We start from the raw sequence: 23972 nt of genomic DNA on the forward strand, positions 1-23972 counted from the left end.
GTAGGTGGCCCTCCAGTAAAATGGGATAGATTGAGTGCCTGTATGTGGCAGTCCCAAAAATGTTTCAAACCAGAGGAGCAGGTAGGTGGCCCTCCAGTAAAATGGAATAGATTGAGTGCCTGTATGTGGCAGTCCCAAAAATTCTTCAAACCAGAGGAGCAGGTAGGTGGCCCTCCAGTAAAATGGGATAGATTGAGTGCCTGTATGTGGCAGTCCCAAAAATGTTTCAAACCAGAGGAGCAGGTAGGTGGCCCTCCAGTAAAATGGAATAGATTGAGTGCCTGTATGTGGCACTCACAAAAATTGTTTCAAACAGAGGACCGGGTAGGTGGCCCTCCAGAAAAATTAAATGCATGAAGTATAGCAAGAGCCAGTGGGCCCTGTCAAAAAATAGCCATTTTCCTCTGCTTTACTGTACAAAGAGGAGGAGAAGGAGGAAAATGAGGAGGAGGAGGAGGAGTGGATCAATTATTCAGGTTGAGCTTCCTTCACCTGGTGGAGATTGGAAATTCTGAGAAATCCAGCCTTTATTCATTTTAATAAGCGTCAGCCTGTCAGCGCTGTCAGTCGACAGGCGTGTACGCTTATCGGTGATGATGCCACCAGCTGCACTGAAAACCCGCTCGGACAAGACGCTAGCGGCAGGGCAGGCAAGAACCTCCAAGGCGTACAGCGCCAGTTCGTGCCACATGTCCAGCTTTGAAACCCAGTAGTTGTAGGGAGCTGTGTGATCATTTAGGACGATGGTATGGTCAGCTACGTACTCCCTCACCATCTTTCTGTAAAGATCAGCCCTACTCTGCCGAGACTGGGGACAGGTGACAGTGTCTTGCTGGGGTGACATAAAGCTGGCAAAAGCCTTGTAAAGCGTACCCTTGCCAGTGCTGGACAAGCTGCCTGCTCGCCTACTCTCCCTCGCTACTTGTCCCGCAGAACTACGCACTCTGCCGCTAGCGCTGTCAGAAGGGAAATACTGTTTCAGCTTGTGCACCAGGGCCTGCTGGTATTCATGCATTCTCACACTCCTTTCCTCTGCAGGGATGAGAGTGGCAAGATTTTGCTTGTACCGTGGGTCCAGGAGAGTGAACACCCAGTAATCGGTGCTGGAATAAATTCTTTGAACGCGAGGGTCACGGGATAGGCAGCCTAGCATGAAATCTGCCATATGCGCCAGAGTACCAACGCGTAAGAATTCACTCCCCTCACTGGCCTGACTGTCCATTTCCTCCTCCTCCAACTCCTCCAACTCCTCTTCTTCTGCCCATACACGCTGAACAGTGAAGGACTCAACAATGGTCCCCTCTTGTGTCTCGCCAACATTCTCCTCCTCTTCCTCCTCATCCTCCTCCACCTCCACCTCCTCCGATATGCGCTGAGAAACAGACCTCAGGGTGCTTTGGCTATCAACAAGGGAATATTCTTCCCCCGTCTCTTGTGACGAGCGCAAAGCTTCCGACTTCATGCTGACCAGAGAGTTTTTCAACAGGCCAAGCAGCGGGATGGTGAGGCTGATGATGGCGGCATCGCCACTGACCATCTGTGTTGACTCCTCAAAGTTACTCAGCACCTGACAGATATCAGACATCCACGTCCACTCCTCATTGTAGACTTGAGGAAGCTGACTGACCTGACTACCAGTTCTGGTGGAAGTTGACATCTGGCAGTCTACAATCGCTCTGCGCTGCTGGTAAACTCTGGATAACATGGTCAGTGTTGAATTCCACCTCGTGGGCACGTCGCACAACAGTCGGTGAGCGGGCAGTTGGAGGCGGCGCTGCGCTGCCCTGAGAGTGGCAGCATCTGGGCTGGACTTCCTGAAATGCGCACAGATGCGGCGCACCTTCGTGAGCAAATCAGACAGATTGGGGTATGTCTTGAGGAAACGCTGCACTATCAGATTTAACACATGGGCCAGGCATGGCACATGTGTCAGTCTGCCGAGTTGCAGAGCCGCCACCAGGTTACGGCCGTTGTCACACACAACCATTCCCGGCTTGAGGTTCAGCGGTGCCAGCCACAGATCAGTCTGCGCCGTGATGCCCTGTAATAGCTCTTGGGCGGTGTGCCTTTTGTCGCCTAGGCTCAGCAGTTTGAGCACCGCCTGCTGTCGCTTAGCGACGGCACTGCTGCTGTGCCTAGAGCTACCGACTGATGGCGCCGTGCCCACGGATGGTAGTTCGGAGGAGGAGGTGGAGGAGGGGTGGGAGGAGGAGGAGGCATAGTAGGCCTGAAACACCTGGACCGAGGTAGGCCCCGCAATCCTCGGCGTCGGCAGTATATGAGCAGCCCCAGGGTCAGTCTCGGTCCCAGCCTCCACCAAGTTAACCCAATGTGCCGTCAGCGATATATAGTGGCCCTGCCCGGCAGCACTCGTCCACGTGTCCGTGGTCAGGTGGACCTTGTCAGAAACGGCGTTGGTCAGGGCACGGATGATGTTGTCTGACACGTGCTGGTGCAGGGCTGGGACGGCACATCGGGAAAAGTAGTGGCGGCTGGGGACCGAATACCGAGGGGCGGCCGCCGCCATGAGGTTGCGAAAGGCCTCGGTCTCTACTAGCCTATAGGGCAGCATCTCCAGGCTAAGCAATCTGGAGATGTGCACATTAAGGGCTTGGGCGTGCGGGTGGGTTGCACTATATTTGCGTTTCCGCTCCAGCGTCTGGGGTATGGAGAGCTGAACGCTGGTGGATGCTGTGGAGGATCGTGGAGGCGACGATGGGGTTTTTGGGCCAGGGTCCTGGGCAGGGGGCTGACTAGCAGCTGACACAGGGGAAGGAGCAGTGGTGTGCACGGCCGGAGGTGAACGGGCTTGTTGCCACTGAGTGGGGTGCTTAGCATTCATATGCCTGCGCATACTGGTGGTAGTTAAGCTAGTAGTGGTGGAACCCCTGCTGAGCCTGGTTTGGCAAATGTTGCACACCACAGTCCGTCGGTCATCCGGTGTTTCCTTAAAGAACCTCCACACTTCTGAAGATCTAGCCCTCGCCGCAAGAGCCCTCACCACGGGAGCTTCACTAGTTGACAGTGGCGCTGATGCACCAGCTCTGGCCCTGCCTCTCCGTCTGGCCCCACCACTGCCTCTTCCAACCTGTTCAGGTCGAGGACTCTCCTCCGTCTCAGAAGCACTGTGTTCACCCGGCCTCTCAACCCAGCTTGGGTCTGTCACCTCATCATCCTCCGATCCCTCAGTCTGCTCCCCCCTCGGACTTCCTGCCCTGACAACAACTTCCCCACTGTCTGACAACCGTGTCTCCTCATCGTCGGACACCTCTTTACACACTTCCACTACGTCAAGAAGGTCATCATCACCCACAGACTGTGACTGGTGGAAAACCTGGGCATCGGAAAATTGCTCAGCAGCAACCGGACAAGTGGTTTGTGACTGTGGGAAGGGTCCAGAAAACAGTTCCTCAGAGTATGCCGGTTCAAATGGCAAATTTTCCTGGGAGGGGGCAGACTGGGGGGGAGGAGGCTGAGGTGCAGGAGCTGGAGGAGTGGGGATTTCGGTGACATGGGTGGACTGCGTGGAAGACTGACTGGTGGTGGACAAATTGCTCGAAGCATTGTCAGCAATCCACGACATCACCTGTTCGCACTGTTCTGGCCTCAACAGTGCTCTACCACGAGTCCCAGTAACTTCAGACATGAACCTAGGGAGTGTAGCTCTGCGGCGTTCCCCTGCTCCCTCATCAGCAGGTGGTGTCTCACCCCGCCCAGGACCACGGCCTCTGACCCCTGCAGTAGTTGGACGCCCACGTCCCCGCCCTCGTCCTCTACCCCTAGCCCTGGGGTTAAACATTTTTAAAATGAGAGTTATAACTTTTTTTTTTTTTTTACTTTTTTTTTTTTTTTTTGTGTGTTTTTTTTGTGTTTTTTGTTTTTTTTTGTGTTTTTTGTTTTTTTTTGAGTTTTTAGAACCAAACAATCCTATCCTATTGCTATGGCTATTTTCTAGCCAAGTATCAAAGGAAGCACACTACTATGCCAGATGAGATGACACTGAGTTATTGCCTAATAGAAATCCAACCCCTACTGAATTTTGCCACTTCAGCCTTTGCTATGGATATGTGCGCCACTAAGCGCAGAACACAGCGGTCGCAAGTCTCACTACAAATTGCTCAGAATTGGCAAGTACATGCACTGCAGAAACTACAGCCACCAGCAGATCAACCAGAAATCAAATATATAGAACGCTACTGTAGGCTTCAAGAAGCTATTTGTATTCTCCTATGGCTATTTTCTAGCCAAGTATCAAAGGAAGCACACTACTATGCCAGATGAGATGACACTGAGTTATTGCCTAATAGAAATCCAACCCCTACTGAATTTTGCCACTTCAGCCTTTGCTATGGATATGTGCGCCACTAAGCGCAGAACACAGCGGTCGCAAGTCTCACTACAAATTGCTCAGAATTGGCAAGTACATGCACTGCAGAAACTACAGCCACCAGCAGATCAACCAGAAATCAAATATATAGAACGCTACTGTAGGCTTCAAGAAGCTATTTGTATTCTCCTATGGCTATTTTCTAGCCAAGTATCAAAGGAAGCACACTACTATGCCAGATGAGATGACACTGAGTTATTGCCTAATAGAAATCCAACCCCTACTGAATTTTCCCACTTCAGCCTTTGCTATGGATATGTGCGCCACTAAGCGCAGAACACAGCGGTCGCAAGTCTCACTACAAATTGCTCAGAATTGGCAAGTACATGCACTGCAGAAACTACAGCCACCAGCAGATCAACCAGAAATCAAATATATAGAACGCTACTGTAGGCTTCAAGAAGCTATTTGTATTCTCCTATGGCTATTTTCTAGCCAAGTATCAAAGGAAGCACACTACTATGCCAGATGAGATGACACTGAGTTATTGCCTAATAGAAATCCAACCCCTACTGAATTTTCCCACTTCAGCCTTTGCTATGGATATGTGCGCCACTAAGCGCAGAACACAGCGGTCGCAAGTCTCACTACAAATTGCTCAGAATTGGCAAGTACATGCACTGCAGAAACTACAGCCACCAGCAGATCAACCAGAAATCAAATATATAGAACGCTACTGTAGGCTTCAAGAAGCTATTTGTATTCTCCTATGGCTATTTTCTAGCCAAGTATCAAAGGAAGCACACTACTATGCCAGATGAGATGACACTGAGTTATTGCCTAATAGAAATCCAACCCCTACTGAATTTTCCCACTTCGGTCTTTGCTATGGATATGTGTGCCACTAAGAGCTAAACACAACGGTAGCAAGTCCCCCTGCTAATTCCTCACAAAATGGTAAAAGATGCAAATTAAAATAAAAAAAGTAGAACGTTATTGTAGCCCTAAGAAGGGCTGTTGGGTTCTTTGAGAATCACTCCTGCCTAACAGTAAGCTAATAGAACACCCTAACGCTTTCCCTGACCAGCAGCAGCTCTCTCCCTAGCGGCATCCAGAGACAGAATGATCCGAGCAGCGCGGCCAGCGGCTAGTCTATCCCAGGGTCACCTGATCTGGCCAGCCAACCACTGCTATCGACGTGTAAGGGTACCACGTCATGCTGGGTGGAGTGCAGAGTCTCCTGGCTTGTGATTGGCTCTGTTTCTGGCCGCCAAAAAGCAAAACGGCGGGAGCTGCCATTTTCTCGAGCGGGCAAAGTATTCGTCCGAGCAACGAGCAGTTTCGAGTACCCTAATGCTCGACCGAGCATCAAGCTCGGACGAGCATGTTCGCTCATCTCTAGTCTCAAACCGTCCACTAAAACAAAAAAGGACTCCACAACTACAACTAATATCCCAGCCTTCATCACAAACTATAATATGAACCATCATACCCTTACCAATATTCTCAAAAAATATTGGCCTATTCTCCTTAATGACCCCTTTTTGAAAAAAGATCTATCAAGACAACCGAAAATCATATATAGAAGATCCCAAACACTGAAGGGCATACTAGCCCTGACTAAGTTACGGATTAAAAAGGAAAGAGCCAGACAACTAAGCCTTCTTCCACACACGATAGGCAGTTACAAATGCAGTCGTGCAAATTGTAAATGCTGTCTCAATATCCAACATAGGAAAAAAACCTTCACCAGCAACCAGACTGGGGAGATATTTAAGATCCAACAATTCATTAACTGCGCCTCCACCTTCGTAATTTATCTTTTAGAATGTGCTTGCGGACTACAATATGTTGGCCGAACCTGTCAGAGTTTAAATATAAGAATGAACGGACATAGAAGTAAAGTAACAAACGGATACACAAAACATAGTGTCTCCAGACATGCTCTAGCGTGCCACAATAAAGACTTTGCCACTTTCTCTGTCATACCTATTGAAAGAATTGCAGAAACACAACATGACCGCTTTCAACGGCTAAGAAAAAGAGAAATGTTTTGGATCTTCAAATTAAACAGTCTGCACCCAGCAGGCTTGAATGAAATGTTTGAAGACAACTTTTAAAATTTTTGAAATTTTTTAACTCCCTCCATGACCCCGCCCCCCCCGATAGGATTTCAATTTCTTATCCATTTTCCACATTTCCACTCCCACAAATTCTGACATAAATTAGCTTTACTACCTTTCAAGTTCCAACCACCATCTCATCTACATAGTCCCCTATCCCAGCTAGCGATCATCCACACATGACATATATATATATATATATATATATATATATATATATATATATATATATTATATACATCTTCACAAGTCTCATTAAATGAGACATCACCCACCAGATTCTCGCTCCCCGTCTATTTACCTCACCTAGGCAACGATCCTACTCGCCCACATGACTTCGGGTTCTTCCCGTGACGTCACCCACTCCTGTCACCCAGCGCGCATGCGCACACCTCGCGCATCCCCGTCTGACTGACACTCCGGCGGGCATTTAAACTCAAGCGCCACAACGCGCGCACAAGACTCCGGACACATTCTCCCCCAGCTCCCGGAGACCGGTAAGAGACTACTACCCAGCAATGGGTTTCATCCTTACACAGCTTATTTGGGCACTTTGTACCAACTATATCGACACTTGGTGCTATGTGCCCATCAAATTACCCTCATGAATTAACTAAGTATTTACACCTATGGATCTATATCCACATTTATTTATAATTTTAATTATATACAACCATCTAACCGTGACTATTCTTATGTAATCTTTCATTTTTATATGTTTATCCTATGCACTGGTATATTCTATGTAACCGTGTCTAATCTTATGTAAACTTATGAAATCTTTCATTTCTATATGTGTATATATATATATATATATATATATATATATATATATATACCCTTTATATGGCTTATATGAATTATTTATATGTGCTTGGAAATTGATCCCACATTTGTATATAGACCAAATAGGTCTACAACCAAACCCATCCTATCACCAATAGGCCATTCTTGAATTGTTTCGGAATCGATTCTATTTATTTATTGTTTCATCTATTTATTTATTTATCTATTCATTTATTGCTTTTTGTATTGTATCATTATCTATTGCATCATGTATTGTACCATTTTATTCTCCATCTCCCCCCCCTTTTTATGTACACTTGTCTTTTATTCCTTACCAATTTTACAGAAGTTGTTCACTTGAAAAAGGGGACCTGTGTTCCCCAAAACGCGTTGTGATGATCTGTGACCTATTCCCTTTATCTTAAATAAATCCTTTTGGAGAATACCCATATCCAGTCTTGTTGTGCGCCTACCGCTTCCACCCCACCTTTGACTCGACATAGAGAGATGAGACAGATCAGAGATGCATATTACACATGGCATTCTCAGCTCGGATATCACAATAATAACAAACTGTCATCTCTGCTGTGCCTCCCTTTCCCTCTCTTGGATAAAGACTGTATCCGTTTGTAGCTTGTCTCTCCTCACACTGCTGTTTTCTGGCCGGTAGTCTGTGTGAGCTTGTCTAGCAATGCAACGGGTGGAGCTGGAGGCAGAGAAGAGCTCAATGCAGATTCAGATTGGAGAACAAAATGTCCTGTCCAACCCTAGACTTCTGATTTACAGTCGGAACCAGGGGCAACCGAAATTGTGTACACCAGGACTGACAGAGACAAGTTGGAATTATATCTATGAAATGCTGGATTTTTTTTTAAGAACAGTGAATTAGTGTTATAACAGTGTTATTTTGTTATCCTCAGTATATTTTAGAATATTGTCTTTGTGGGAATACCCATTTAAGCATTCTATACTGCAGCTCTTTTGTGTTTGGCTTTTTGCTCCCCGCCTTCCAAAAGCTATATTTTTAAATTTTTTTAATTAAAGAAAAACCTGTCAGCAGAAATTGACCAAATAAACCACTACCATTACCTTCTAGAATCTCTAGATCATACTTTTTTAATGGCCCAGCATGGTGACATCATCCACTAAATCTGCAATGAAGTGAGAAGCAAATTGGTTTTATAAAGTAATAAGATCAGCAAGCTGCACACTGAAGTAGAGCTTTTCTCATCACAGAATACATCTTTTGCTGTAATTAATGACCGTGCCAGAGCTGACATTCTGAGGTGGGGAGAGCTAAATTTCGGAGATAAACTCTCTGCCCTGCGACTTTAAACATCTAATTTACAGCTCACCTCAAATTTGATTTTCTGGATGAGGCCATTATGCTGGACCAAAAGAGAATCAACATCTAGAAGGGGTTAATCTTCTTCACAACATACTGCTAGTGGTTTATTAGGTCAATTTCTGCTGACAGGCTCCCTTTAAATATGGTGAATACTGCCATGGCAGTTGCTGTGGAAGTTGAGCTGTGATTGGTTGCTGTTCTGCCACTGGTGATTAATATGAGCTCTAAGCTTTGATTGGTTACTATAGGCAGTGAGTAGAAAACAACTTGTGTGAGGTAAGATGGAAAGGGATACAGAGATAGGGGGATATTTATCAGAAATGTCTGAGGTAAAACTCTTTCAGTTGACCATGGAAACCAATCAGAGATCAGCTGTAATTTTATAAACAGCTGTGCAAAAATTAAACTTCAGCTCTGATTGGCTGCCATGGGTAACTAGAGCAGTTCTGCTCTCAGATACTTCTGATAAATCTCCCCCTAGACAAAATGACATTCGGAGACAGTCACTGGGACGAGAGGGTCGGAGGCGGTCACTGGGACGAGAGGGTCGGAGGCGGTCACTGGGACGAGAGGGTCGGAGGCGGTCACTGGGACGAGAGGGTCGGAGGCGGTCACTGGGACGAGAGGGTCGGAGGCGGTCACTGGGACGAGAGGGTCGGAGGCGGTCACTGGGACGAGAGGGTCGGAGGCGGTCACTGGGACGAGAGGGTCGGAGGCGGTCATATAAAGTATTTTTGTTATCCCATTCTATTTTGTTATAGCTAAGAACAGTTCTGTACAATCCTGGGCAATGCCGGGAGCTACAGCTAGTAGAAATTAAAGCTCCTTGCATCATATTTTTGTATGATTTCAAGGACTCCAGTCCTGTGCAATGTGTTAAGTCAGTGTGATCAGCCCAACATATGAGGTACATACATTTGTGTACAGCCGGCCTTGGCCATGAGGACAGTAACAAGAATTGGCCGTGTTATTTTTGTCTCCTCATTAACACAAGCCATCTTCATAAGGATTTTCATTTGTATGATGAAGAACTTTACATCCATTGTTTTCTTCACCTAGGTTTTTTTTCCATTTTCATTATTTTGCTTTGATTATTTCCATTACTTACTTTTGTGTATAAAAAGTATTATCTTATAGTGATGTTCCAGGAAGTCACTAGGATTTTATACTTAAATCACCATAGTCTAATTTTAAATATTTTTATGTAGTAATTTATAATTTTTAAACACATGAAATCATGCATTCAATCTGACATTTAGGACTAAAACAGATGACCAAGATCAGTTTGTTAATTATGGACCATGAATTACCCTATTTCACGGACCAACCACAGGGATGGGGTTCCTTGCAACAGATATCACTATGATGCATGGAATCACGTTTCCCTGCACTGTGGTCTGTCCGTGACCAACCATGGTCACCTGAAAGGACCAACCATGGTCACCTGAAAGGACCAACCATGGTCACCTGAAAGGACCAACCATGGTCACCTGAAAGGACCAACCATGGTCACCTGAAAGGACCAACCATGGTCACCTGAAAGGCCCTTGGAGTCTAAAATGGAGAAGCACAACTCTGTATGAAAGCAATGTGGACTCTAAATCCATTGTATTGCATTCAATACACAGTGGGAAATTTTGTAAGAAAAGTAGAATGAAAATATTTTAAAATATAGTCAGATCTATAATTCAAGGAATAAAAAAGCTTCTGTTCAGACAGACAAGTATGTTATAGTGAAACTAAAATGTATGTTATAGTAAAACAAAAATGTATGTTATAGCAAAACAAAAACACACACACACACACACACACACACACACACCATTAGTAACAACAACATTACCTTTACGACTGAGGAAATCATTGTTATAAATTAAACCTATTTTTCTGGCTAATTTCACATATTGGGGCAGATTTGTCAAAAAGTGTTTAAAGTAAGACTGCGCACAATTACACTGGTTCGTTTTTGACTGTAAAGTATGAAAGTGTCTGATGCTAGAAGATAAATCTAGCATAATATAAGAGTGTAAAGTTGTCCTTTGCCACTCCTATTAGTTGTCTTACTTTATGCCACAAGCATGGGCCACAACTCTGTTGCATTTGCATAAGGTCAGGCATATGATCCTTTTGTAAAGCCATGCCCTTTTTATGCGATCACGCCTTTTATCGCACTAGTTTTAAAACTGTCCTAACAAATGTGGCTCAAGGCATTCAAGACGGTTTTTGACACAAATTACAGAATTTTGCTGTAAACAAATTGATAAATCTGTCCCACTGTGTTACAGGTACTTTTCATAGAAAAAATTAATTCTGGACTGTTGAGGATCTATATTGGTATCTATCATTTTAATGGCAAGGCTACTATTCTTACCGTCAATTTTGACAAAGGCATTTCTCATAAAATGACAAGAGCTTGTACATGTGAGATCAGCATGTGTCATTCAATCTTAAGCTGAGTTTCCTAACTACTAACTGTAAATTGCATTTAAGGACAATTGCGTATGGACATGAAGGAATAAAAAAAAACACAACTTATGTTCATATATAAAAAAACTTTATTCAGCCTAATAGACAAATTAAATGGCATAACTATAAGATTACCAAATATGTATCAAAATAATATTCCAATTCTAAAATCCTAAAAAGTGCACACAATACAGATAAATAATGTATATAATTGGTCAGTTAATTAGTAAATCTCTAAACCACAATTTGTTAGTAAAAGTGCCACAATTTCCTTCAATGCAAAACATTAGTGCATAAAAAAACACCTCATACAAATTAGAAAACATGCTTGTGAGGAAAATTCAAGCACCCTCTCTCCGCACCTCCTTGTTTGTTCTCTGACTGCAGTGTGACTAGTTGTTCCATTGTCCTCATTAGAGCGTCTTCCAGTTGACCCCTCAGTGCCTGTGCTGCTGCTAGTTCACTGTGAAGTGTTGAACTGGAACACAATAATTCAATAGTTCAAAATCACTGTTGAATGTATCAATACACAAAATAGAATTATGATTCATTTAACTAAAAAATATGAAAGAGTAAGATACCCAACTAAGAATTTGAGAAAATCGGAACAATTTATGTGATGAACTGTTTTAATACTTTGTTTTTTATTAAGGTGTTAAAGGAAACCTACCACTACGAATCTACCTATTAAGGTAGAGCCAGTGGTAGGTGCATCTAACGAATGCACCTACCATCTAATCTTTAATAAGGGTAATATGCAAATTTTCTAAAAGGTCTACCGGGGCATAGAGTAGCCGGAGCTGAGACTACGCAGCGCGGCTACTCCACGCCCCCGTAGCCTCTTTGATCCTCCTACCCAGACACTTGTCCGTGAAGCTGGAGTTCTGCGGATGCGCAGTAGCTCAGACTTTGGAGCCGAGATTGTGCAGCCGCTGGCCAGTGTTCTGCGCATGAGCAGAAGTCCGGCTTCACGGGCGAGTGTGCACAGCTCCTTGTAGCTGCATGTTGAAGATGCATGTAGGAGGATCAAAGAGGCTACTGGGGCATGTAGTAACCATGCGGCGTAGCCTCAGCTATGGCTACTCCACGCCCCAGTAGCCTCTTTAGAAAATTAGCATATTTCTGATTAAAGATTAGAAAAAGATAAAGGGGATTAAAGGATTAACCCTATCCTTACATTCGTTTCATGCACCTACCACCGGATCTACCTTAATGGGTAGATCAGTAGTGGTAGGTTTCCTTTAATTATCTGTATAAATTATGCAATAATTCATGGCATGTTACAGTAATAGTGTAGCATTCTGTCTCGACACAAACTTAATTCCTAATAGTTTGACTATATGAAAAGATAATTTTCATATTAAATATCATGAAATGTATCCTATCGTATAAGCTAGTATTTCCATTACCTGTCAGCCTCTGTATGTGATTGTACTAAACAACTATAGAGCTGCTTTTCAGCTTGCAATGCCTCATTGAGTCTGCTTTTATTTGCAGCAAGTTCTTCAAGTAAGTTAAATATCTACAAAAGAACAGAAAAAAATTGTTAATCTGTATTTACATACACTAAACATACTAAGCCAATAGCACACAATTTTGGATACTTGATTTCGATAATGGCTCTCTGAATGTATTTGTTACAAGAACTTTGGACAGGATGTATAGAGAACTTGAGTGAATTGTGAGTTCTATTGATTTGAGCTGTAGTTATGTTCTGAAAGTATAAAATATCCCTGCACATATGGAAAAATAACATTCAAGTGACATTCAAATAACATTCAAAAATAACATTCAATAACATTATCTGCTGGATAATTCTCTTTACACTACTGTGCAAATGTTTTTATTTGTATCATAAATAAAATATGACCTTTTATTCATTGACTATTTTTTAGCGAAGGCTTAATTTTTTCAGGTTGGGTTCTATATGGACAACACAAGGGTAAATGATAACTGTAGGGTTGGCAATGCATGTCGTATATTTCACCAAAAAATAAATACTATTATGACATCTAAGCCTACCCAGGCTTCAAGCCATCTTCTGTCCATTACGTTTTTGTGCTTAGGTTACATTCTGTCCTCACTAGTCTGAACACTGCTTTATTCACTGCTGTCTTAATTGAACTCCACCACACCAGTCTATCTCCTGTTGACTTTGCTCTGGGTTGCTAACTATTTGGTTTATGGTACCCAGCAACTACTGGTCAAACTCTATCACACAGATATATAATAAACTTTTACAAAAGTAAAATGTGTACTTTACTCAAATTTATAAAAAATGTAGTTAAATAATATGTTTCACAGTAAGTGCAAAGGAATTTATGACAGCCACAATCAGGAAAACACTATTATAGGGAACCTTTCACCACATTTTTCACAAATACAGTTAGTGGCAGGTTACTATAAAGTAGTAAATCCTTCTTTTAGCTTAAAATTGTTTTCCCTCACATACCCCAAAAATTGGAGTTATAAACTTGCCTGGTATCTAGGGATCTATACAGTGAGTCAGGGAGTGTGGCCTAATGTCATGTGACCAGGGTGACATTATCACAGGTCCTTTAGCCTCTTAATATTAGCAAACTGTACCCCATGCACATATCTGACCACATAAAAGTCAATGCATGCCTGCATGGACTTCTACTCCTCTCCATGCAGGCCGCTGTGATTTTGTGTGATATGATATGCTGTTATTTCATGAGATGTATGCTTGGTGTACAGTTTGGTAGTGTTAGGACCTGCAATGATGTCACCCTGGCCACATGACATTACTGCTGCATGAAGAGAAAGCATGGGGAGGAGCTGCTGGATTTAGCCTGCGGAGGCCACGCCCACCTCAACTCGCAACAGACATCCTTGGATACCAGGTAAAATTGAACATCGTTGAATATATGGGAATCTGAGGGGAACAATTTTTAGCCTGCCACTAGCTGTAGTTGTGAAAAATGTGGCGACAGATTTCCTTTAACTGCATGTTAGTTTTCAATACATAGCAAAAAATATATCAATCAATATAACAATCTGTTTAGCACTGGGGAATATGATGGTGCTATAAAAATAAAGATTAACTATTAGAAGTATATTTTTCACAATGCAGTCACATAAAGTACAACCCTCATTAAAAGTCAATGGGGATGCAAAGTATTAAAATGAGGACCACTTTAATCCTATAGCCCAGCAAATTAAAGGAAACCATGTATACATAAGGTACACAACCAAGGGGCACTGTATGTAACAGACTTGAGGTCTACCATTTCACCTTGACCTAAGCATCATGCTGCCTTATGATAACTCTATAGAAAACTGATAAGATTGTAGAGCGGAAAAGTGCATGATATATAAAACTGCATGATATATTCCCTATAAGAATTAGTCATAATTAGTCACCTGTATCAGGATTTTGGTTGGATACTTAAAGCAGTCACATAGGGAAATAGTTGTGAAGCTGATAGACCAACTCGGAGCACTCGCAGAGCTGCAAACCTGGATTTAAAGTTCACTTTTCACAGTCCTACTGTTACTTAATATACAAACAAATGTATGGTTCTACAGATCTCTAAAGTCTATACTTAGCACTGTCTGTAGTTTATTATGGTCAAACCTAAGCACCACATTTTTTACATTGTGTTAGGAAGGAGCGTTGGGAAAAATTTTCTAATATACTTTATTGATAAACTATGTTTGCAAACTCGCCTCTTAGCTTTTATCTCTCTATTGACAAGGATGTCTAGTATTCACACCTGTAAAGTTGATATCTATAGAGACACTATCAGGCTGGAATATGTTACAGTTACAGTGGTTACTAAGGGGACACTTTACAGTCTGTTTTTTTTACAAACTAAGGCTACATTCACACTGCCGTATGGGGGACGTATATACGGCCGATATACGTTCCCCATAGGCAGCAATGGGCGCACAGCGGTACGGTGCCGTACATGTGCGGCACCGTACTGTTCCGTACCCAGGAAAAAGACAGGACATGTCCTATCTTTTCCCGTAATACGGCGCTGTGCGCCATAGGTTGCTATGGAGAGGGGCGGGGGTGAGCTGCTCTCACCTCCTCCTCCTCTCCTCGTGCACTGCCGTTGCACGCTACGGTACGGGCGGGCAACGGCAGTGTGAATATAGGCTAAGGCTACATTCCCACTCATGTATGGGGGACATATATATTGCCGACGTATGTACGGCCAATATACGTCCCCCATACACTTCTATGGGCTCACGGCCCTGTACGGAAGCAGTACGGTGCAGCACCGTACCGCTCCGTAGCCCAGGAAAAGATAGGACATGTCCTATCTTTTCCCGTGATAAGGCGCCGTGCGCTGTATCTTCCTATGGAGAGGGGCGGGGGTGAGCAGCGCTCATGCCCTGCTCCTCTCCGCAGCGCCGATGTATGCCCGCCGTACTATGGTACGGAGGGCATACATCGTGTGAATGTAGCCTAAGACTACATGCACACGGCAGCGCGCGGGGAGAGGAGGAGGGGGTGAGCCCCTCTCCGTAGGAACATATGAGCCACGGCGCTGTAATACGGCAAAAGATAGGACGGAGCGGTGCGGTGCCGTACGATGCAGTCAGCCCATAGAAGTGTATGGGGGACGTATATCGGCCGTATATACGCCCCCCATACATGTGTGTGAATGCAGCCTAAAATAAATACAGTAGAAAATACTTGTAATGCCCCCTGTGACAAAGTAATTCAAATGAATAAAATATGGAATTGTATAAAACATTCATATAAGTAAATTTCATAAATACCTTCTGTGTATGTCTTAAATGACCCCGGCTGGCCAGATTCAATGAAGCTATATTTTCCTTCAAGGTGAAAATCTGCTGGGTTAAAAGTTCCACAGTTGGTATGTCTTCTGGGTCAACCAACTTAACTTGCAGATCCTGGTTTGAAAAAAAAAAAACTATTAAATCAATATAAAGCTTGAGATATTTTTTTTTTTATTTTAGAAATTTTGTTTCGTTTCCTTTCTGCTTTACCCGAATTTTGAGTCTTCTCAACACTATTTATAAAAGCAATGTTGCTTCAACTTCAACTATTAAAGTGTTACAATAACATGCTTTAGGGGAACCTGTGACCACATTTTCACATGTACAGGCAGTCCCTGGGTTCCGTACAAGATAGGGTCTGTAGGTTTTGTTCTTAAGTTGAATTTGTATGTAAGTCGGAACTGTATACTTTATAATTGTAGCCACAGCCAGAATTTTTTTGGTCTCTGTGACAATTGGATTTTAAAAATGTTCGATTGTCATAAGAGCCGGGATTAACAATAAAGCTTCATTACAGACACATTTAATAACTGTTATAGCTGTTTATTGTAGCCTAGGGCTAAAGTACAGTAAATTACTAATATCCAGTGGTCCGTTTGTAACTAGGAGTGGTCTTTAAGTCGGGTGTTCTTAAGTAGGGGACCGCCTGTACAGCCAGTGACCGGTTCCTATAGAGCCCTATTAGCTAACTGACTAATTAGCTAACCCTTCTTTTAGCTAAAAATTGTTTACCTAACATCCACATAAATCACCTTTTATCTGGGATCAGAGGGGGTGTGTCCTGCTCATCCGGCCACTCCCATCTAATCTTTCACATGCCTTATGCCTCCTTACTGGTCACAGTTCATGTCATGTGACCAGAGTGACATCATATCAGGTCCTTTAGCCTCTTAACAATAGCAAACTGTATCCCATGCATGTATCTGACCACATGAAGTCACAGCAGCCTCAATGGACCTCTACTCCTTTGTATCCTTCATGAAGGCTGCTGTAATTTCATGTAATCACATACTTAGTGTACAGTTTGCTATTGTTAGAAGGCTAAAGGGCCTGCGATGATGTCACTCTGGTCACATGTCATTAATGTGACACAAGGCAACGTGTAAAAAAATTGACACAATATTTACCATCTGTACATAGAGCTTTATATGTCTGTAGTTGAATATTAGCAGACGGTGCCTAAGTACAAGGAGGCAGGGTAGTGATTTGAAGAGACACAGAGCTGTCAGTCAGAATAAAGGACCATGGTTTACTATGGTCCAGCCTGATAGAGAGAAGAGTCACAAACACCAGACATAAGTGAGGAAAGCTAATTTGCATATCAGAAACATGTCTGTAATTAAGGTACAATGCCTAAATGGCAGCTAATTTTAGGTGATATAGGGAGGACTTGTAACCCTTTGTCAGCATTTATTGTTAGTCAGGGTGATCAAAATCTGGTGACAGGTCCTCTTTAAAACCAAGTTATTACCGTAATCTTTGAATTTGGTGTGCAAGAATTATTTTACATAATGTAGGTAAGGTTATGTAGTCACCTTGAAAGACTGTTATAATTAATGATAAAAATAATAAAAAAATAAGTCACAGTAAGGTCATTTACATAAAATCGCAAAATATAATCTTCCCCCTCTTTCTATTCAACAAATAAAAACAAACACTATTTGTAGAGTCATATAAGATCATTACCAAATTATCAAAATGGCACAATCCACCTATCTCTATCATGCATGTCTAAATATTACATTTTGCATTTTTTTTTTCAATTTTCCCATAAATCTTAAATAATTTGTATCTCTTTTTTCCCCCTTATACTTTTGTTTCTCTAATTCATTCTACCGCTCTTTACACACCTTTCATAGCTCGCTGATGGCTATGTCCGTCAGTGAGCGTGAAGGGGTTAATGGTGCTTTATAAATAAATGATAATAATATGACCATAAACTCCTGACTATGGTCGGGCAAATTCCTCTCATATGAAACGATTTTATTGTACTGCAGGGGGAGAGGAAGGAGACAGACAGCACTACAGATAGAGGCACTTCCTTCCCGCAGCAGTATGTACAGGAGACAGCAGAAGCTCTACAAACAAGAAAAGCTCTTGATCCTAAGGGGAAGGGAGTGACATAGAAGTGCTGAGTGTTGATTAGGTAAGGTAATAGAGCTGAGTGTGTTAGATATTAGAAGAATAGTGTGCATCTCATAGCACAGAGGAATCAGCAAGTGTCTGCTCAGCTAGTGCCTGCTCACACTGCTGAATCTTGCGCTGACCAGTCTAGGAAGTGAAGGATTAAAGTGGTTATCTAAGATTAATAAATAACTTAGGGCCGGGCTGGGGCGGGCTTTAAAAAAAAAAAAGAAACGTGTACTCACCTCCTCTGGTGCGGCTGATGTCCCTCGCCGTGGTCCGCTTGATCCTTGCCCCTGTAAACAAACAAGCTGCGCTGGGGGAGCTTCCGGCTGGCCGGCTACTCTCATCTGACACCATATCCCAGCGCCCTACAATGCTGAGAGATGTGGCCAGGCACCTAGGCCGGCTGGAAGCACCCAGGGGTGCTTGTAAACAAACAGGGGCACGGATTAGCGCTGGAGGAGGTGAGTACATGTTTATTTTTTCAGGAGAGGACCACATTTCTCGAGAGATCACCACACTATGGAAGACTTGCACATTACTATTTTAATGGGACATTTTAAGACACGGAGGGAAAGGAAAGAATGGGAGTATAAATTAATGAGGAGATTCAACACCTTACAAAGTGATCTTAACATTCATGCCAGCTTCATGACCACCTACCTCTGACCTGGAGGCCACAAGCAGATAAGAGCCAGGGCTCATGTGTGTCGCCTCATAGGTTTTTAATGTGTTTAATGCTGTCCCTGTATTTATCAATCAGTTGTTTTAAAGGTTTTTTTTTAAATATCCTTTGATTATCACTGCCTAGTGTGTATAAAATGCTGTGAATTTTCTGTTTTCATAACATATTGTCTGACGTAGAGAACTAGTATTCCCAAAAGCTCACCATCAAATATACTCAGTTAGCCTCAAAAAGGTATCACCTGATTTCTTCACTCTTCTTCTGCTCTCCATGGCTAACACGGTACAAATCTACACCACTAGCTCCTCCCAGGTCATTCACATGACACAAGGCCCAATACTTCTCTATAACATTCTATAGGACCAACTTAAGATTACATATTTGTGACATAAAAGATGACGTCCCATGATCTGAGTAGGCCATTGACTGACCAAAGACTCCTGGCACTTCCAGGCCGGATGGAAGAGCCAAGGATTGTAAGAACCAGAGACTTGCAGGGATCAGACTTGGAAAATCCCTTTAAATCAGAAAAGTTACAAGGAATCCAACTTTGATAAATCAGAAATTACCTTAATTAATTCATCTTTTATCTGTATAGTTCTTGTGAGAGTATCGATATCTGCACCTTGTTCACGCAACTGCTCATTCTGTTTCATAATAATAGATTGTAACGCAGAAACTTCAAGCTGTTTAGAAAGAAATGCCTATGTCAGCCAATATATTAATGTGCACACAGGAACGTTGAATAATTTTACTACACACTACAGTGTCAGTTACAAAGATTCTCTTTATATTCCCTTTTCAACAAGATTCTAGATGTCGAGAAAGGCAGATTTAGATAAAGATCTAGCCACCTCCCCCCATTTAATCCCGTTTGTGAAACAAATCAGCATGACAAATGGTAACAAATAGATATTTTGAAAATTCAAACTTTGTGGTTATTGTTGGTTTTACATTGCAGTATTCTGATTTTACATCCGTACTTTACATTATTATATGAAAACTTAAATCACGAGTGGATGCTGCAGATAAAAATATAATTGTTATATTTGTGCATATTTTGTGCTTATTCTGGTGTCTGAATTTGTATTCCATGCTTTTCCACTGTGGTATGGAAGGGGAGATCTCCTTTCCATCCGCCTCATGGCAATGGCCTTATGAGGAGTAAGGCCCAACCAGGGACGTTGCCAGGTCAAAAGATCCAGGGACTGTGACCTGGATCTTTTGGCTGGAGTCCCGAATGAGCAGGACATTTGTCCAGCTGCCAGGACTTCCTCCCCGCTCTCATCACGATCCATGTCCTCAAGACACAGATTTTCATGAAAATGTGTGCCCTCACTGCTTTCCCATGAGCTGCAGCCTCCAGGAGAATATTACTGCCCAGAGGCTGCAGGACCTGCTGGGGCGGGTCATGTGATGATGTTATGATCACATGACCCGCCCCAGTAGCCTCTTTGATCCTCCTGCCAGATATCTTCGGCCGCAGCTACAAGGAGCTGAGCGCACTTGTCTGAGAAGGCGGAGTTCTGTGCATGTGCAGTAGCTCCGGCTTTGGAGCAGTGACCATGCAGCCGCGGGCCGGTTTCTCGGACAAGAGTGCGCAGCTCCTTGTAGCTGCGTGTCAAAGACGTCAGGGTAGGAGGATCAAAGAGGCTACTGGGCTACAGAGTAGCCGTGCCGTGTAGCCTCAGCTCCGGCTACTCCATGCCCCAGTAGCCTCTTTAGAAAATTAGCATGTTGGGGAAATAAAAGTTATTAAAAGATAAAGGGGACATCAGGATTAGCCCTTAAAAGGGCTACCCTAAGGTCCAATAGAGGCACCTTCCACCCGATCTACCTTAATAGGTAGATCCATGGTGGTAGGTTTCGTTTAAGGTTTACAGTCCAACTCATCACTGCCGCAAACTAACAAAGGACAATATAAGTAAGGGTAACTGTAGGTGTATATTTTAAAAAAAGGGGGCTTAAATTTCCTCAGATGTAGTGCCCTTTCATCTTTGGATTACCCAAATTACTGTGTATACTTGAGTATAAACTGAGTTTTTCAGCACAATAAATGTGCTAAAAACCCAAACTTGGCTTATACTTAAATAAAAAAATTTTTAAAAACTGAGCCTTTTTCCGACCCCCCGCGGGTCTTCTGTTCGATCCATCAGTCAGTGGCAGGTCTGTGCGACGCCAGCGGCGGCTAACTTCAGAGTTGTACGCCTCACGGACCTACCACTGATGGACGGATTAACCAGAAGACCTGCAGGGGGAGCCGTAAAGGTGATTATTTACTTAGTTTTTTAAATGAATTGGGCAAACTGGCTGTATACTGGGGAAGGGGGCTGGCTATATACTGGGAGTGTCACAGGTGGTCCCGCGATATGGCATGCTCCTCTGCCCCCTCCAGTGCATCGTCCACGCAGCTCACCCGTCCAGGCTCCTGTCTCGCTCCCGTCCGCGGTGCCAGCGCGCGCTCGCCGGCTTCTCTGAATACAAAGGGCCAGTGCGCCATTAATTGCCGCTGGTCATTTTCACAAATTCTATATAAGCCTGCCTCTTCATAAAAACCTTGCCGTATCTTTGTGCCTTGAGCCCTAGAGAAAGCTGTGGTTAATGCCTTGCGCTGTTATTGTGATTTTCCGTTGTGACCCCCGATTCCGTTCTTGACTACGCTCCTCCGCTGATCCTGTGCTGCTGGTCCTGACCTCCTGCCTGTCTCCGACTACGAGAATGCCTGCCGTTCCTGTACCTCGACCTTGGCTGCCACAGCGGACAAGTCGTGCCTGTGGACCGACCTGGTGCAGCAAGTCCAACCAGCTTTGTGGCAGGTGAAAAATGGGTGCCACTTAGACTCTGGTCCCAAATGTTGGCTTGTGCCATCGTCCGCCGTGGTTCAGAGGATCCACTACCTCCGAGTCTGACAGGGAGAATGCTGGCTGGCTATATACTGGGGCGCAAAGACTGCTGGCTATATCCCCATTTTTTCATGGTAAAATTAGGGGCCTCTGCTTATATTGGGGTCGGCTCACACTCAAGTATATACAGTAAGCTGCAGGAGTGCTTTTGCTAGGGTTGGCTTATTTTAGAGTAAATGCAGTAAGCTGTAGGGTGCTTTTGCTCCTATTTTCTAAAGTTTTTAAATGGGTCTCAGCATTATTTTATAGAAGTGACTGCAAAGTCTGGCATTTAATTTTTACCTGATATTCTTTCATTTTCCTCAAAATAAGCCTCATGTCTTCTTTGGCTTTAGCAAGATCAGTTTCAAGGGTTTCATTATTTTCAGTTTCTGCACCTTTGTAATAAAATATAACAAAATGGCATTTGTTTTATAAGGCATATGTTGATATAAGAATAAAGTACGGATCTCAACATGCTTAGATTTTCAGAGATTTGCTTCAGGACTCAAATTCAATTCGATATCACAACTTGCCAGCAACTTTTATCAAAGGGCAACACAATTAAGTAGAAACGCATAGGATATCATCTAGTGGTGTAAAACCACAAAACAATATAGTGTTGAAATCCTGAGTGAGTCTAAAAATGAAACCTGTTAAAACAATGATATAAAGATCAGTAATTGCTGGTGACGACATCTGTCACGGCAGGTTTCAGAGGCAAGTTATCAATTTTATTGTATGTTAAAAGCTTTTTAAACAGAAAAATTTATTGTAAGAGGAGAGAATATGTACATCTACTCTTGTAGGTCTGTCACTAAATGTTTAGGTTGTCAGATAATGTAGTATACAAGAGATACCTACACTATTGAATTTCTTGACTAATATATAAGAAATGCCAAAAAACCTTATAATTTGATATAAAAGGCCGTTACCAGTATTATTGACCATACAAAGTGCAGACAGTGTTAAGTATAGGCACTGGAGATCTGTGTAAACTGCATCTTTTTGTGTGTTAGCATCAGCAGATCTGTGAAACATGGATTTATATCCCAGGATTGCAGCTGGATAAATAACACTATCTGTAGCTTTTGTATGGTCAAACTGTCCATAGACTCCCTTTTAAACCTTATGTCACAAGGAATGTCATTTTTAGATGGTGACATGTTCCAATAGCTTGTGCTATGCTGATTATAAAAATGCCTTTGTCAGCATTCTGAATTAATCAGTAGTTTATATAAGTTGAATTAACATTACTTGGCTCCCTGCTAGCAGCCTGTGCTGAATGCCAGGAGAGAGGCAGCTGCTACCTGTGTGAGCTTATGTCTTCATGCACACCACCACCTCCCTCTCCTATGCTTGCTCAATGCACATGACAGTTAGTGAGCAAGGGTGAGGGAGCTGCATGTGTATGGAGGAGAGGAGACTGACACAGGCACATACAAGCTGGAACTGTCCTCTCCCCTGGGACTCACAACATGCTTCTGGCAGGGAGCCAGGTAATGTTAATTAAAGGGAACCTGTCACTTCCGCTACAGCCACAAAACCACCTGTACCTTCTACCTGGTCCTGCTGTTTGCAAGTCTCGAAAAGATGTTTTAATAGTTTCTTGATGTTGTAGCATGCCTGTAAAAGTTACTTTTTTCACCCCCTATCCTCGCTAAGATGCAGTCAAGGAGGTGGGTGAGCTTTACCAGGCAGTCAAGCAACCCCGCCTCCTAAAGGCTGTTTGCATTCCCCACCCTCACCTACTGTCGACTTTACTCTCTTGGTCACCGGAGTACTTGCGCATGCCTAATGCTCCTCTAATCTCAGTGACAGGCCATCGTGGCCACCATCACGGCCAGCAAGCTGAGTGGTGTGCTTGTGAAGGTGGCCGGATACATGCTGGGTAATCGGCAAGATCAGAGAAGCAGTGCACGAGTACAAGTACTCAGGCATTAAAGAGAGTGACGTTGATATTAGAGGAAGGTGGGGAGTGCAAACAGCCGTCAGGAAGAGGGGTTACTTGACAGCCTGGACTAGCCTCCCCCTACTTCACTGCATCTTAGTGAGGAGATGAATAAAAACTCTTTTTAAAGGCAATTACGTTGAGAAACTATAAAATTACCTTTTGCAGACAAACTTCAGGACCAGGTATGATTTGTGGTTTTGTAGGTGTAGCGGCAGTGACAATTTAAGTTTAAACTTATATAAACTACTGAAATGATTCAGATTGCTGATAAAGGCATTTTTTAAAGTCCGCATAGCACAAGCTATTGGTACATGTCACCAGCTAAAAATGAGATTCCTGGTGACAGGTTTGCTTTAAGTAACTTATATGCTTTATGAATACATATTTATGTAAAATAAAGTTACCCTTGGCATCCAGTTCTTCAGACTTTGTGCTGAGAGTAATTGGCTGTACCAAGAGACTTTGTGAAAACGCCTTAAAATTTAAAAACAAATGTTA

At 43.1% G+C, this 23972-nt stretch overlaps 1 protein-coding gene across 1 annotated transcript in view; it reads right to left on the reverse strand.

The window, feature by feature from the left end:
* Window positions 1-23972, reverse strand: part of PDE4DIP (phosphodiesterase 4D interacting protein) — a 175693-nt gene that overhangs the window by 61240 nt on the left and 90481 nt on the right. The window contains exons 16-21 of the mRNA XM_072129165.1: window positions 23879-23948; window positions 21824-21918; window positions 19208-19324; window positions 15806-15940; window positions 12460-12572; window positions 11413-11528 (exon numbers count right to left, since the gene is read on the reverse strand). Coding sequence (XP_071985266.1) covers window positions 11413-11528; window positions 12460-12572; window positions 15806-15940; window positions 19208-19324; window positions 21824-21918; window positions 23879-23948 — 646 coding nt within the window. The remainder of the gene's footprint in view (window positions 1-11412; window positions 11529-12459; window positions 12573-15805; window positions 15941-19207; window positions 19325-21823; window positions 21919-23878; window positions 23949-23972) is intronic.

The sequence above is a fragment of the Engystomops pustulosus genome, chromosome 10, assembly GCF_040894005.1.
Source record: "Engystomops pustulosus chromosome 10, aEngPut4.maternal, whole genome shotgun sequence".
Lineage (NCBI taxonomy): Eukaryota > Metazoa > Chordata > Amphibia > Anura > Leptodactylidae > Engystomops > Engystomops pustulosus.